Genomic DNA, 16,002 nt, shown 5'->3' on the forward strand with positions numbered 1-16,002 from the left:
GGAAGGTGGTACAAACATGATCTTTTAAAAAAAAATGTCTATTTTATTTTTAATGTTAATTTAGTCTTGAAATCTAAAATAATTTGCTATTTAATTTTTTCCAGCTTCCTCCTGTGTATACTTCTGCAAACATCCCACCTACATCGACTGTTAGTGAACATATTTCTTCTGTTGCAAGTTGCAAACCTTTGCCACTAAATGTTTCTGGAGAACATTCCAATATTTTAGTGAAACAAGAAGTGCATACAACATCTGCATCAATTCATAGTGTGCCCGTACCTACTACTTGGACTAGCTCAAAGATACCATCTAATAGAATCACTGATGCTCATGCCCATGTCAGTACAATACAAAGTACTGCCTCTAGTAACTCTACTCATTCTTCAAAATTGGAAGTCAGGCCATCTAAAGTTCCTCATCCTAGCAGGAGTAACTCTGCTTTTACACAACAAACAGCATTTCAAATATCAAATTATGATGATCCAGTAAGATATGTTTTTTTGTCTTCCGTGAATATCTTCTGAGACAAATATTTAATATTATAAGATTTCCTTATAAATATAGTGGTAATTATTAATATTATTTTCATTCTTTTTAGCTTTCTGGTGCACACAGCCTTTCTTCAAGTGGTGGTGTTATAGCTGATCTCTTACAAAATCAATTTCTGCAGCATAAAGAATATTTTGTCCCTGGTGGCCAACATCATGATGCCAATATTGTTCAAATGGTTCGTTCAAATACTCCTGGTGCATCTAACATTCCTCCTGAATTGGCACGTTTGGGAGAATCTCCACATACTCCTACACCACCTATTACATCATCAAGTCATCCTCTGCCTTCCACAGATAGCCATTCTCATGTTAATACGGCTCTTCATTTGAGACAGCCTCCCATCATGGTACCCCCTCATTCTAGTAGATCTCTTCATCATCCAGAACTTGCATCATTAATGCATCAGCAAATGATGTTTGCACATAGTACTTATCCACACCATTCTGACCTTCGAGTTCAACAAGATGTCAGGGCTATGGGCATAAACTCTCATTATGGCTACCATGCCATGCCTGCTTCCTCTGATGTGAGCAATAATTTTAAACAGCCACCTCAACATCGGCATCAGTCATCTATTATGGATGCCAAGGCAGAACAGAAAGTAGTCGATGATTTATCTAAAGTATTGCATGAAACTAGAGCAGCGGAAGAAAAATCTCAACGCTCAAAATCAATGCGTAGTAAAAAAGATTTTGCCCCTGTTCAGAAAGAAAAAGAACTTAAAATGATGTATTCTGAAAATAGAGAAGATGTTGAAAGTTCACGGTTAGTCCCATCTACCTCTGCTATTGCACCTCATAATTCACGACAACCTCAGCATGCTCATTTTGCCTCACAGATTCTTCAAATGAGTCCACACATACCATCTCCTCATGATAGGACTACTGATTCTCCTGTAACTGCAAACTTGTATAATGCTCAGGGCAGATTGTCTCAAATACCACTTGCTGGTCAAGTGGATGAACGTAGCCTAGGAGCACATTCATCCCATCTATATAAAAATGATACAAGTGAAGGGATCAAACCACCAATAGCTCATCAGACTCAACCATCTACTAGTCCATATCATTCAAGGCAGCAGTTGTTAGGTGTTCCACAGATTGGTTCTACTGCTCCTGCTCACATTGATGGCAGATCATCAAATCCAGCTCATTCTCCAAATTCTCATTCATATAAGAAGGACAGTCATTCACAACAAATTGCATCTCTTCATAATCCTGCCATTGACAAGATTGTAAGCTCTGAACATTCGGCTAAAGGGTACAATGTCAGAACTATAAGCCGCCAGGGGGGATCATCCATTAGTCCTGGACCTTGGTCATCTGGTTTGCAGTCGCAGTCTCCACGTCCTCCTATGATTTTGAATGAACAATCTGCTCATGTTCCTCCTCCTGCGCATGCAATGTCTCAGGCTACCAACGTTGCTATATCCCACCAACCACCATCACATGCCAGTCAACATGCAGATCAGTTTCTGTTACAGGTATGTATCCATATTTTACAGTCTAACAGGAATAAAATACAAACAAAGACTTGGTTTTCCTTATAATAGGAGTGGGCATTGAATCGATCGTGATCAACCGGTGGACTGCCAAGGTATTTTGGGGTGATCACCCTTGCTAAGAAATAAGACGCACACGCTAAAAGAAACATATTTATGGAACGCTGACGAAAATTTCAAAGATATTTTATATTATAGGGAGGAAGAAAAGAAATATTTTTGGAATGATGCATTTAAAAATGTTGGTAATGAAGATTACTAAATGAAGGATAAAGGATTTTACTAATATGGAAAAGGTTATTATGGCTGATAATTGAATTGCAATAATTTAAAATTGCATTTACTATTTAAGAAAACTTTTTGCAAAAGAAAATGTTTCAAATTTCAAACTCTGTCCCCTGAGCAGTTCTGCTGATGCATGGCAAAAATGTTAAAATATCTTTTATATTAAATGATATTATATTTATAAAACTTCTGTTTGTGATATGACTATTAGTAAATTTCCTGAAGATGTGGGTATTTTAATGTGACTGAAGAAAAATTTCTGGTATTATTGAAAAAAAATTGCATGTTTGTGAATTGATTGAAGAATTTTTGTTAAAGAAAGGGTTTTGTGTATTTGCTTTTGGTTTTACAATATATATTAATACAGTTACATTAATCAATACAACTTATATAGAATATTATTATTATGCTTATATTAGGTTCTCTCTCTCTCTCTCTCTCTTTTTTTTTTTTTACATATGTAATTTACAAAAAAAATTTGCATATTTATTGAAAATGTAATTTCTGCTAATTCATTGTTATATAGATTTTATATTTTAACTAAAGTAAGCATATTCAGTGTTGACTTTGTTATTTAAAAATACATTTTTGCCTAAAAGCAGTTTTTTTTGCAGAGTAGGTAGTAACATTGGATTTAAAAAAACTATTTTATTTAGATCTTTAAATTATATTTTTTGTTGAATTTTAGCGTTATCCAGTTATATGGCAAGGTATTCTGGCTCTCAAAAATGATCAAGCAGCTGTCCAAATGCATTTTGTATCAGGAAATTTAAACATAGCAAGATTGTCACTTCCAGCTGTAGAACCTTTTGATCCATCACCTCTTAGGATAGCTCAGAGAATGAGACTAGAGCCTCAGCAATTAGAAGGAGTTAAAAAGAAGTTACAGGTTTGTAAAATATTTGATTTAAACTTGCTTAATATGCTCTTCATGATTAATTATTTAAAGTGTATAAAGAAAATGGAAAATAATATCCTTTAAATTATTAATACTATGCTTGCCATTTATTTCTCTACTTTCGCTATTAAATTTCATTTTGATAAACATTATTCCTTTTTTCTTAGATGGTAGAGGAACATTGTGTGCTTATGGCTCTACCCTGTGGAAAAGATCATGTGGATGTCTTTCAACAATCAAATAATTTACGAAATGGATTTATAAACTATCTTCAACGTAAATCAGCTGCAGGAATTGTAAATACTGCTCATCCTGGTACTCAACAGGTAAATTAAACAAAGAAATATAATTTTCATCATAACTATTATTTTATAACATACATTGAATTGTTAAAATGAAAACTGCTAAAATAACAAAACCTTTTTTTTTTTTTTTTTAATGCAAAAAGTATTTATGCATTGCTATTGAAATATACTACAGACTTATTTTTGTACCAATACATATATTTACTTTATATTATATTTCAAGCTATTTCAAAAATATTCATAATCATGTAATTTACTTTTAATCAGAGTGTTTTTTATGTAGCCAAAAATAAAACTATTAAATTTGTAGATATAAACTTAGAGAAATAATGTGAAATATAATAAAAAATAGATTTCAATTAGATATAAATTAGTAGATATTTTTAGAACTTTATGTATTTATATTCAAGTTGTAGTGGGTTGGTTGTTTTAAAGGACTCATAGAACTTCAATACATTTATAACTAATAACAAATTCCGATTTGGCTATTGCATGGCATAGAACCAAATGGGCTAAATTTTTTATGTTGATTCTGCAACCTATCTTTAAAAAAATTTTATACCTTGTTTCTTTTCCGTTGTTGTATTCCAAATAAAAAAATATTGTAAATTTAACTTATATGTTTTGTTAAATTTCTACAACCTAACCTAGATTGGAAGGCTGGGATGGTTTGGTATAGATGTTTGGTTTCTGTTCTTGGGGGCTATCAAGAATACAACACATTAATCTGTATATGCCAAATTTTTCAGACAAGTATAGTTACACAATGGAAAAAATTGTCGTCCTCAAATGCCATTTAGCCTTTTGGCAGCTACTGGTTATGTGAGAAAATAACATCTTGCCCTGAACACAACCTTTCTATACCACTAAATGATATTCATTAGTTCCCCCCCCCCCCCCCGTTTGTTTTCCTTTTCTCTGAAAATTTTTGATAAAGTTATGGATTTTTTTTTCTCTTTTTTTTTTTTTTTTTTTTTTTTTTTGTCAACACAATGATAGTAATAGTAATTTAAAATGTACAATTGAGAATTGTCCAGCAAAATGGAAGAAAAAAAATATACCAGATATAACATTATTCTTTGAAAATGTGCATTTCAACATTTTCAGAATCAATTCTATCATTTTTGAGTTTGATTAATTTTCTTTTATGTAATAATTCTATATTATTTTTAATGTCTGAAACCCTTTTTATATATGTTTATTATTTTATAAAGCTATTTTTGTTTGTTTGTTCCAAGCTTGTGTCATGTCTGGTATTCAAATATTTTTTTAGATAGCAGAGTTTGCTAATTTTTCTGAGAGGTTATATTCACATTTATTCATTTTACATGTATGAATTTAAACTATTTCTAAATAAAAGGTATGTTTTTTTATCAGATCAGCAGTAAATTAATGATTATATTAGTTGTATTTTAGGGTTGATATTATTTCTAAACATTAAGATTTCAATTCAGTTGTGAGAGCTACAAGTCAAGGAAAATATTTCTTTTTACGACTAGAAATTTCACTTCTTTTTTTGAATACATAGAATATGATTCTTGAGGGGGGGGGGAAATCTTTGAGAAATAGATTTTACTTTCCCTTACTAATAATTTTATCAATTGCTGAGCTTTATCATGACAAACTTTTAAGCATTTTGTTTTCTTACAGTTATATATAATTTATGATTATTCAAAAACATTAAAAACTACACAAAAAAATTGCAAAATTTTAGTATACATATTTTAATTTTTTTAAATCCTTGTTACTTAATTTTATTAAATTAGATTTATTGATTAGATATTCTGTGAATTTTAAATTTGTAAATAAATTTCTGCAATTTTTAGACTTTAGTCATATCAGTTCGTTAGTATTAACTTTATCGTTCTTTATGTGGTGAGTAAACTGATAATTAAATATTTACATTGTTTGATTTTTATATTTGTAATAGCTGTAGTGTTTGAAATTGAAATAGTATTTCATTTTTCTATTCTGCTATTTAACTGAAAATTTTCTCTCTTTATAGCCTGCTTATGTGGTTCACATCTTTCCAACATGTGATTTTACGAACTTGAACTTGACGAAGATTGCCCCAGATTTGTTGAAACTAGTTTGTGAAATCGCTCATTTGGTGATTGTTATTGCAACTGTGTGACTCATATCAGTGATCTATAATTGGGTGAATTTTTACAAAGCTAGATGCCCTGTGAAGCATCTGGTTAATTAACTTCTGCATCTGATTGATGTCCGATGCTTGGTATGACGCCCATCGAGGGCCAAGAAGTTCAAAGAAGTTAAGTAGGGGCTGCTTTTGTCGGCTCCTTGTTGTGAGTGCTGAGTGTGTTTGGAGATGTCTGTTGGAGCTATAGTGTATGTTACTTTTAAGATGGATCTATTTCTTTTTCTTCCATTCTAAATCCTACTATTGAATAATTGTTTATCACAAGCTTTAAAGGAGTGAGGTCAAGAAAATGGTAATGCTCAATAGAAAAAAGGGAGATGGGTTAATAGCCTTTGCATATAAGAGATATATTTGTATGTATTAGTTGTTATAGGGAGTTGGATTTTAACATTGAAAACCTTTTACTTTTAAGAAAAGAGCCAGAAAAGTCTGTGATTGGACTATTGTGAAAGCTATACTGAGAGTACATGGCTCGATATAATTAGTGTTACAAATGTACAAAGCCTGCCTAGTGCATTTTGCACTTTGTGTATTTAAATTGAAGGCAGGTTGTGTTTTGTTATCTTGTCTGTGTTACATAAAGTAAAATTAGGTCCATTCTCTGTACAGTACCATCTGTTCATCAGTGTTTTCTCCATGGTCTCAAAGCATATTGTAAAAAGTAGTCATCTGTTGCATTTCCTCCCATCAGTCATATGTATAATATGTTTCATGAGGTTTGTGATTGTACATTTTGTATATATGTAAATGTTCTAGTGATTGTAAATTCTTTCAAGAAAATTACAAAAACTACTAATCCCATAGGACTTTTAGTGGACTTTATAACTGCCCAGATGATTGCTTTCAAAGTAAATTCACCAGAATTGTACAGTAATTAGCCTGCCCAATTGTATTATAAAATCCCACATCATTGTAAAATATCTATACATAATTGCATATAAATAAAAAATATATAAATAAATATATATAAATACAAATATAAAGATGAAAAACTGTGTTGCTCTTCGTTGCTTCACCTAAAAAAATTGAGCTTAATGAGAGTATTTGGGCTATGGATTGACAGTCCCTGTAATAAATAAATGGCAGGGAAGGCAACATGTATAAACTGTAAATTTTTCTGTTTTTGTTTTGTTTTTCTTTTTTGTACAGGCACAAGTTTAATGACATCGCATGACAGATGAATGTACAGTGACGTCTTTTCATTGCATCTGTTTCCCCATATTTGCTCAAAAGCCATCACTGCAAAGAGTACCAGCAGATATTTTCACTTCTTTCATTGTGATTTCCACCAAGTTCAGCTGCTCTATTTTTGATGTGAAAATTTCTCAAGTGTCTATATTTTGTGTCTCAGACAGTCCAGTTATTGTATATATTCCAAAGGGGCTGTTCTGGTTAAAAGTTGTTTTTCTGCTGAAGCACTCGGAACAGTGAGTTAAGTTATTCGTAAAGTCAGTAAACAGCTATCACTATAACCTTTTGTGTCTCTTTCTTGTCTCAGCCCTTTTTCACAAAATGGATACATTTTTATGATTCTCATTTTTAAATTGAACCAAATCATTACATTCAAATGGAAGAACATTAGAAAATAAAACATATTTATTAAAAAATATTCATGTGTACAAATTTTTTTCTTTCAGTGTAAAATTTGCAACAGAAACACTTAGTATTTTTCAAAATCCAAAGAAAAAAATACCTTAGCTTGCCTACCTCCTAAAGGGAAATTTTTGATAATATTAATGTATTAGAGATGGTAATTTTCTATTTTTTAATAATATGATTATTCTGCAATTTAAAAATTAATTTACAATTTTAATAACAGTATTATTTAATGATACTATCATCGAGTTGGAATAATTGGCATAGAATATATGTAAAAATACAAATATTGTAACCTTTTTATAGAACTTACATTATAACTATGTAAATGGTGTTAAGAGTTTTTTAAGGAATGAATAAATTTTTAGAGAGTGGCAGGAACACTTAAGCTTCACTGTAATTTCAACAACAACATTATAATCTCAATAAAAAGCATTTCCTCGTTCAAAATATGTTTTTAATAATTTCGAAACTTATATTGTTTGGGATTCTAGGCTTCATTTATATTTATTATCTAAAACATGTTTTCCTTGTCACTTAATCAACTTATTGCAATATTAAAAAATAAATTGCATTCAGTGTACTTATTATTTTAATATTAAACTCAAAACAATTTTTTTATGTGCAATTTAAAACATATTTCATTTATTTAAAAATAAGTACTGCTTTTTTCCAATATCCCAAAAGAAGATATTGACTTTTATTAAGCAGAAATCAAGCTTCAACTAAAATAGAACTTCATTACTTCAATTTAGAACAATTGTTGATGAAATTAAGCATTTCAATCACAAAAATTTTAAATAATCAGTTTTTTTGCTGAGTTTTTTCAGAAGTTTTTCTGTTTTATTCCTCTAAATTGAGAAAGTGTTTGGTATTCTACAGATAATCTCTCAATTCAGCACAAAAATGTGACTTAAACTTATGGAAAATTTTAGCATTGTTAATGTCAGACAGTATAATTGCTTAAAATTAATGCTTTCACCATTTAAATTTCATTATATGTATATATTAGTGATACCAAATTAATTGCTGTACAAATATTTTTATAATTTTCAAAAAAAAATTTTAATTGTAAATAATATTTATCATTGTTGCAATGAAATTTTAAACATTTTTATTGTTTTGTAAAATATTTATTCATAATTTGTTCCATCAGAAAATTTTTTTTCCATCTTTAAGAACTAAGAAATGAAGATCTACGAACCTTTTTGTGTTTTGACATTATTTAGCTATTTAATGATTTTTTTTTTTTTGAACATACACACAAAGCCCATTGAATACTTTAGGAAATAAATTCCATATGCTAAATAATCATACATCTTAATTTTTAAAAAAAATTATTAATCTGTTTTAATGCTTCTAACATACTTGCATAATACACCTAAATAAATGCTGCATTAATTTAATGTTGAAATCCACAGAACATTTACCTAAGAAAGTAAAGTTACAAAAGACAAAATACAATGTACAACTGGTTAGCAGTTCATAAGATTTTGACTTGATTTTCTTAGTTTATATACATGAAGGGCAGAAATAAATATGAAAGGATTACCACCATCTAAGAATCCTTTTTGTTCTTGACTGTTATCACAACAGACTGAGCTGGAAAGTGAGATTGGCTCCTAATAGTCATTGGCGATACATTCCATCATCAGAGTGGAGATAACTGGACCCATGTCCAGGGCCTGATTAAGTCTTCCAGAGGCCTTTGGCCACTTCCCTGGGGTCATTTTACTCATCCACACCTTCAAAGGCAAATAATATTTATTTATTTTAATTTAAACTTTATATTGGTAGTTAAAAGTAGCAAATTATGACAAACTAAAATATTTAGTTGCAAATCACTTTATAAAACCTTTATATTGCATGTAAAAAATGAAAATTTTTCCAAAATAGCAAAAAACGGGTAAACAGTTTTTTGCTAACATAATTTAAATTGTATGTAATATTAGAATCATATATATATATTTTAATTATAAAGCACCACTTTTTATTTTTAGAATTGTAAAATAAAACCTACAGATGGTAATTGAAAATATTGCTAGAATAATACTCCAAAATTTATTTAAACAATGCATAATTTTAATTTGAAAAAGTTTGATTATATGGTCTTTAAAAATAATTGAAGGCACAAAATTAAATAAAAAAGTGTAAAAAAAATTGGAGGGTGGGGTGGCAATTGCCTGTTTAATAATCCGATTTTGCTCATATCAATGTTATATCCACTAGGGAGGCAAGCATCACATAACTGAACCAGTAATCTCTCACTCATATACTTGAGGTGCCCCCTTCCTCACAAGAATATATTATTAGAAAGGCAGACCTAATCATTGGCAGACAGTTTTGCCAGTAACACAGAATGAATTTGAGACTTCTAAAACTATGTTTAAATTCCCAACAGCATAGTTAGTTCTCAGTTTTAAAATATTTAATGAAGAAACCTTAAATATTAAGTTATGCCTGAAATATTTTATTGAAATTGATCACGACTAATATTTCCTGTAAAGAAGCAGATTGCAGGGGTGTTTGTGCTCCGGGGAAACCCCGGAATTCCGGGGATTTTGAACTTCGATACCCGGAAATTCCGGGGATCGTCGTTCAAAAGGAAGTAGGAATAATAATGAATTATTTATATTGATCTGGGTAATTTTGTTTGCTTTGAAAGCAGAAAACGCAAGGTCAGTGTGTGTGGTGAAAACTTTTCCTTTCTTTCTCCAAAGGCAGGGATAATGCGTGAAAAGGAGGAAAAAACTTCTTTTTTGTTCTTTCCTTATTGCGAGTTATGACTCATTCCCCCGGTTCTCGGACATTCTCTTCTGGATTCTTTTCGGCAAGTAGGCGCGGTAGAAAAAAAAGGGAGAGACTTCGTTCGACCAGATGTGCGATCACGTGACCTGGGTTCAAAGGTCTTAATTTTGCAAAAAAAGTAATTAATTGAACTTTTATAATTAGGTCATTCAATACTTCATAATCGTAATTTTTCATTTCTCCCCCCCCCCCCTTCTCGAAACTTCAAAATGTCGGTAGTAAGTCCGTAAAAGTTTCAGGGGATTTTTTGGGGTCCCACAAACACCCCTGAGATTGCCAAAGGTATTTACCAATGAATAAAGTCTACATCTAATGTATTAAAGATGTTGACTGTGTTTATTATTTTCGTATTAAAAAAATGTCTATCTTGAAAAAGTTAAACAAATGAAGTAGTCGAAGAAATACCATTGCACTAAACTGAACTTTTTCCATCTCCTTCTCTTTAATAGATAGAACAAGATTAAGATGAACAATGTAAATTACAGAAATCTCACTAAAGTATTAAAAATATAGTACTAATGTCTGGATAAGATTTAGGAATTCCTGAACAGTTTAATTATGTTCTTTTTTATCTTATATTTAACAGATTTTCTAAATCTCTTATTTTCCATTGATGTAAAAAATTTGAGAAGGAGTATACTTCAAATGCTATTATTCTCATATAACTACAGGTCAAAATTACATGGTCCATCCAAAAGGATTTTTTTGAATAGTTTCAAAATGAGACATTAAAGAAAATAAAAGCTTTTTGACATTATGTAAGATTAATCTGCCTCTTAATTTAAGTCATTGTAGTTCTCTGAATTTCTAATCCAATGAATAATTTGTTTTCTGAATTAGAAGAATTTCATATTTAATTTACAAATTTAACAATTTTTTTAAATTTAATTCTAGTTACAAAGCACAAATTTAGAACAGAATAAAAATTAATTTATAGATTTTAAACGTAATTTAATATAAAATAATATTTTTCCTTTTTAAATATGCCATATTGATAGAATATTCATTTTTCGATTGTGTGTTGTTAAATAAATTAGTTTTATTTTTTTTAAAATATAGATAATAGTAACAAACGAGTGACTATTGTTATTTCTTTTAAAAATTCCAGTTGTCACTGTGGGTATGTGTGTTTTGCTACTTCATAATTAGAAGACTGATTTTAGTAAAGCCTGAATCACTTATGAGAGAGAATCTGAAAGAAAGAGACTTCAAAATGCTAAAGTTGATTAAATATTCATTAAAAAAATTGATCAAAATGCTGACTTTTTTTTTGTAATGAATTTGAACTTGAAAGAAGTAAGATATTGGGATTTATAGCATCAATGGCTGTTATCCCCTATTTCCAGACGTGGAGAGCATAAACGTTTTATCAATAAACACGAGAGCGCACACACACAAAAACAAATTGAAGTTTGAATCAGTTGACAGTTACAAAGCAGTTCCGCTGATGCGCTTCAGTACATATTCAGGAATTCCAGTAAATAGAAGAGGTACAATAAGACAGAGCGTTCCCGCAACACAGAATGGTGATAAAGAAAACAGTCTAAAAAAAAAGTCTCAACAAAATGTGGTCAATAAAGTTGGTAGATATTGAAGTGCTTAGTCGCTTGAAGAGAAACTTGCAGATTGGTCTTGCTTGCAGTTATTTTACCCAAAACATTTTTGAAGAAGACATCTTGTTTATCTAACTGTAGAAAAGTCCACAATTTGTCTTTGTAATATGTGTTCAATATCATAAATGCTATTACATTTATGACAAAGGGGATCATTATGGAGGTTTAAACTATTCAACAGTCCTAGTGTTTTGCTGATTAGTCTGGCCAAGACAACATCTTCCCTCCGATTTTTGGACCAGGAAGATAGTGCTTCATTGCTAGGGATGTCACCTAAGGAAAGAAAATATTTACTGTTTCTATAATTATTGCTTATGATCTCATGCGTCCATTTTTTGAGGCTTGAAATAATATCTTCAGGACATATCCATTCAATCCAAGGAAAATTCTAATTAAGTGCTAATTTTTTAGAAATATTTTTATGCACACTTCCTGAATTTCATAGGAATTTAAGATTTTTCAGAATTAAAATTGACTTTTAACTATCTAAAAAAAAAACTCGAAAAATAAAATGAATACCCTATTTTCTTTTAATATTTGACCGAAATCTTAATTATCAATTTCATTCAAAAATTAAAATACGTGGAACATTTTGAAGATATGTAAATCTAATTACAATATCATTTTGAGAAAAGCCTTTAAGATGTACTTGTTTTCCTCTTAACCCTTCAAATGTTTATTTTACCGAGCAATACATTTTATAACACTATTTTAGTTGAATATAAACATTTTATGAAACGATAAAAATAAAATTGCACGTTTTCGTCCATTTTTGCTTATTGCAAAGTCCACTATCCCCTTAAAAGTGCGTAAGTTCGAAGCATGAAACTGAGTTTCTTGAAATCATAATTTCAGGTCACTAGTGAAATTTAGGAAATATACATAGTTTAAAAGATAATAGAACTTCAAATAACAATGATTAAACAATTAATTTATTTCGAATTTAAATTAAAGCAAATCTTTCCGAGAAATTGAAACATAGATCGATTACAGCAACGAATTCAAGCTATGCAGGCATGTGCTAAAATAAATGGAGAACCAACACGAATTCTTCTTCAAGAACAGTGAACATACGTTATCCGACCTCGGTCAATGAAAATGAGAAATCATGGTTCACTGTAGAAATTTTGAGACAATTTTTGTAAAATAAAATGAGTGGGTCATTGAAGATATTATGAGCCTGAGCAACTCATTATATAAATTAGCCAAAAATAAAATTGAGCGTGGGGATAAAATATTTGATAAGGAAGAATATGAGATCATCCAATGAATGAATTTATGATAATCTTGAGATCATCCAATGAATGAATTTATGATAATCTTGAGATCATCCAACGAATTAGTTGACCTTTTCAGCTTTCAAACAAAACGACTAAAAATCTATGATATTGAAGTATTCTTTGAGTGATCCAAAGATGATGATTGGGTAGGTGTGGAAATGATAGTATACTTCCATGGTATGGAAATAAATAAAAAACAGATTCTACATTCTACAAATTACCAAGCCGAAATCTTAGCAATAAAAAGGCAGCTGATTAGTATAAGGGACTGAAAGACTGGCATAAATGTTTTATATTTTCAAACTCTATGTCAGTTCTTCAGACAATACAATCTACAAACATCAAAAATAAAAAAAAATCTGGAAAATTAAAAAAAAAAAAAAAACTTGAGAAAGGCTAAAGAGAACAAATGGATTAGATTAAACTGTATTAAAGCTCACGTCGAAATATGTGGAAACGAGAGAGCAGATGAATATGCATGCAAAATGAATATGCAAGGCTGCATGGAAAAAACAAATAGATATTGTAGTTCCAAAATCATTCCAAATGTTAAAGAAGGAAATTTGCAGAACGATAACTATGCAGTGGCAGGATAGATGGACCATGTCAAGCAAATGATGCATGACATATGAATTGATACCGGAACCAAAAAATATAAAAACTATATTTCACCCGATGGTAATGCAAATTATATCGGAACATGGAAGATTTCCTGAATACTTCTACAGATTCGGAAGGATTCAAGACAACACATGTGGGAAAATAGGCTCAGTCCAGGACTACATAACAGAAGGACCGAACTCAAAGAACAACGACAATATGGATACGTTTATTGATATTTTGTTTGTTTGTTGATTTATTTAAAATAAAATTAATTGATGTTACGAAATGAAAGACAAGTAAATAAAAAAATTAAAAGAAATAAATAAAATTAATTAATTAATTATTAAAAAATTGTTTAAACAATGCAATTTTCAAAATTTTGAAAAATTTTTCACCCAAATTTTGCTATAAATAAAACATGCCCAAATTATTATGTTTAAGTAGATTATCAAGATTTTTGGTGACTAGTCCTTATTTTACAAAAAACTAATTTATCTTTTTTTTAATATTGAAATTTTAATTTTCAAAATTTAGAAACAATAAACAGACAATAACAAACAATTCAAAGTAATAATCTTTTATATTTCCTATATATTTAAAAATTATTACATTTGAATCTAACATCTATTATTTATTTTATAACAGCAAATTTTATCGCAAGCGAGATTGCTTACTTTTTGACTTCAAATTCGAAATTTTAAAATATTTATGAAATTATAAGGACAATCCGAAATTAGATGTAGAAGTGCACAATATTCCTATCGAACCAAACACTTAATTCTGTTGAAGACTGGATTGTTTTTATTAACTATAAATATCTGTAAATAAAAACTGAATATAAATTGTTATTTGTGATAGTTGAGTTAAAGTCCATTCAATTTATCAACAAGTCTGAATCGCAATGATATGTAAATTAGAAATTTTTTAAATTGCCTTATTTTGCAGCATTGAAAGAGAATCAGCATAAACTACGTTGGAACTTAATGCTGTGGCCAAAATTCCAAAAAATAACTCGAAAGATTTTGAAGTTAGATTTAATAATTTGAGATCTAACGATAAGCGAAAGTACCGAATCTGAAGGATGAACAATTTCATTCTTGTAGAAAACAACCCCAATCAAACATTGAGGAATGTTGAATAAGAGGTATTTCAGAAGATCAAACATTCACATTAAAAAAAAAAAAACCCAAATAAACATATATCAGAATATAATTTAAACAAGTAAAAAAAAATTAATGAATTATTCTTGGTTGATACATCAAACAATTGATACATTCATAGAGCTATATATAAATTCACTATTTCAACTTTATGGATACATCAGCAATTATGGTTAGCTCATAAAAAGCTCATATTTTAGTAAAAGTATAGTAGTTTAGTAGTTAGTTAGTTATGTATTTTAGTAAAAGATCAAAAGTAGGTGATGTAAAACATGGTATTTGAAATTTAAAAAATAGTTTCATGCAATAAAAACTCGATAAAAATAAAAGAAGCTTTTTAATGCTTATTTTACATCTTCAAATGGATTCTACTAATGATAAATTCAAGAACCGGAAGTAATATCATATCATGGAAATTCTGTACGTACCAATAAACAGACGCGTTTTAGGATCTTCTGAATAGGGATGACGAATATTTTCAGAGCGGTTATTACGTAACCAATATCAAAAAGTCACAAATACAAGTGATCAATACTTTTCAAAGAGGGGTATGATTCAAATCCTTGATACAATCTTACTGATGATATTTCGATTACAGGTTTTGAATCACGATAGAAAGTAACAATCGATACGATATCACTAAAATTTGCCGGAGATGTGACTTCAATGGAAAGTGACAATCGATACGATCTGTCCAATGGAAGCTCTCGAAAGAAATCTGTGATTGGATTGAAAAGTGAACGGACCGGTTATTGGAATTATCGTATCGCATCACTGAGTTGCATATCACTGAAATTTATTGGAGCGGTGATTTCACCAGAAAGTGCGAGGCTTCACTGGAAAGTGCGAAGTCACCGCTCCACTTTACAGGAGTGACCGATGTTCGTATTTGATGATGCACTATTCCATACAGATCATTTTTAATTGCTCGTGACAGGATTGACTTTGATTACATGTACTCTGTTTACTGCTGGTGCCATCTATTGGCAGAATATAGGACTAAAGTAAAAATTTTAAAGAAATGACATATATTTTTAACTCATCTTTTCCAGAAAATGGTTGACTCTAATAAATAAATTAAATAAATAGTTTTGAGAAAAAAAATAAAATTTAAGAAGTAAGCTGAAACAGATAAATTAATTCAATCACACGTTAATTTAGTAAATTAAGTATTAATTACAATTAATAAATTTTATATTTAATATTAAGTAATAATTTTTAATTAATAATATAATTGAAA

General features: G+C 29.8%; 1 protein-coding gene and 1 long non-coding RNA gene across 4 annotated transcripts in view; one reads left to right on the forward strand and one right to left on the reverse strand.

Annotated features, from left to right (window-relative positions):
* LOC129983808 (protein split ends-like) overlaps positions 1-7,174 on the forward strand; it is a 146,671-nt gene extending 139,497 nt beyond the window's left edge. For all 3 annotated transcript variants that reach the window (XM_056093449.1, XM_056093447.1, XM_056093450.1), the window contains 5 exons: positions 105-485; positions 599-2,035; positions 3,027-3,227; positions 3,404-3,562; positions 5,547-7,174. In XM_056093449.1, coding sequence (XP_055949424.1) covers positions 105-485; positions 599-2,035; positions 3,027-3,227; positions 3,404-3,562; positions 5,547-5,675 — 2,307 coding nt within the window. In that variant the 3' untranslated portion in view covers positions 5,676-7,174. The remainder of the gene's footprint in view (positions 1-104; positions 486-598; positions 2,036-3,026; positions 3,228-3,403; positions 3,563-5,546) is intronic.
* A 1,599-nt stretch (positions 7,175-8,773) lies between these two features.
* Positions 8,774-16,002, reverse strand: part of LOC129984636 (uncharacterized) — a 59,102-nt gene continuing 51,873 nt past the window's right edge. Inside the window, exon 2 of the long non-coding RNA XR_008785512.1 lies at positions 8,774-9,043. This is a non-coding gene — a long non-coding RNA (uncharacterized LOC129984636). The remainder of the gene's footprint in view (positions 9,044-16,002) is intronic.

This window comes from Argiope bruennichi, chromosome 9 (assembly GCF_947563725.1).
Source record: "Argiope bruennichi chromosome 9, qqArgBrue1.1, whole genome shotgun sequence".
In the NCBI taxonomy this organism is placed as follows: domain Eukaryota; kingdom Metazoa; phylum Arthropoda; class Arachnida; order Araneae; family Araneidae; genus Argiope; species Argiope bruennichi.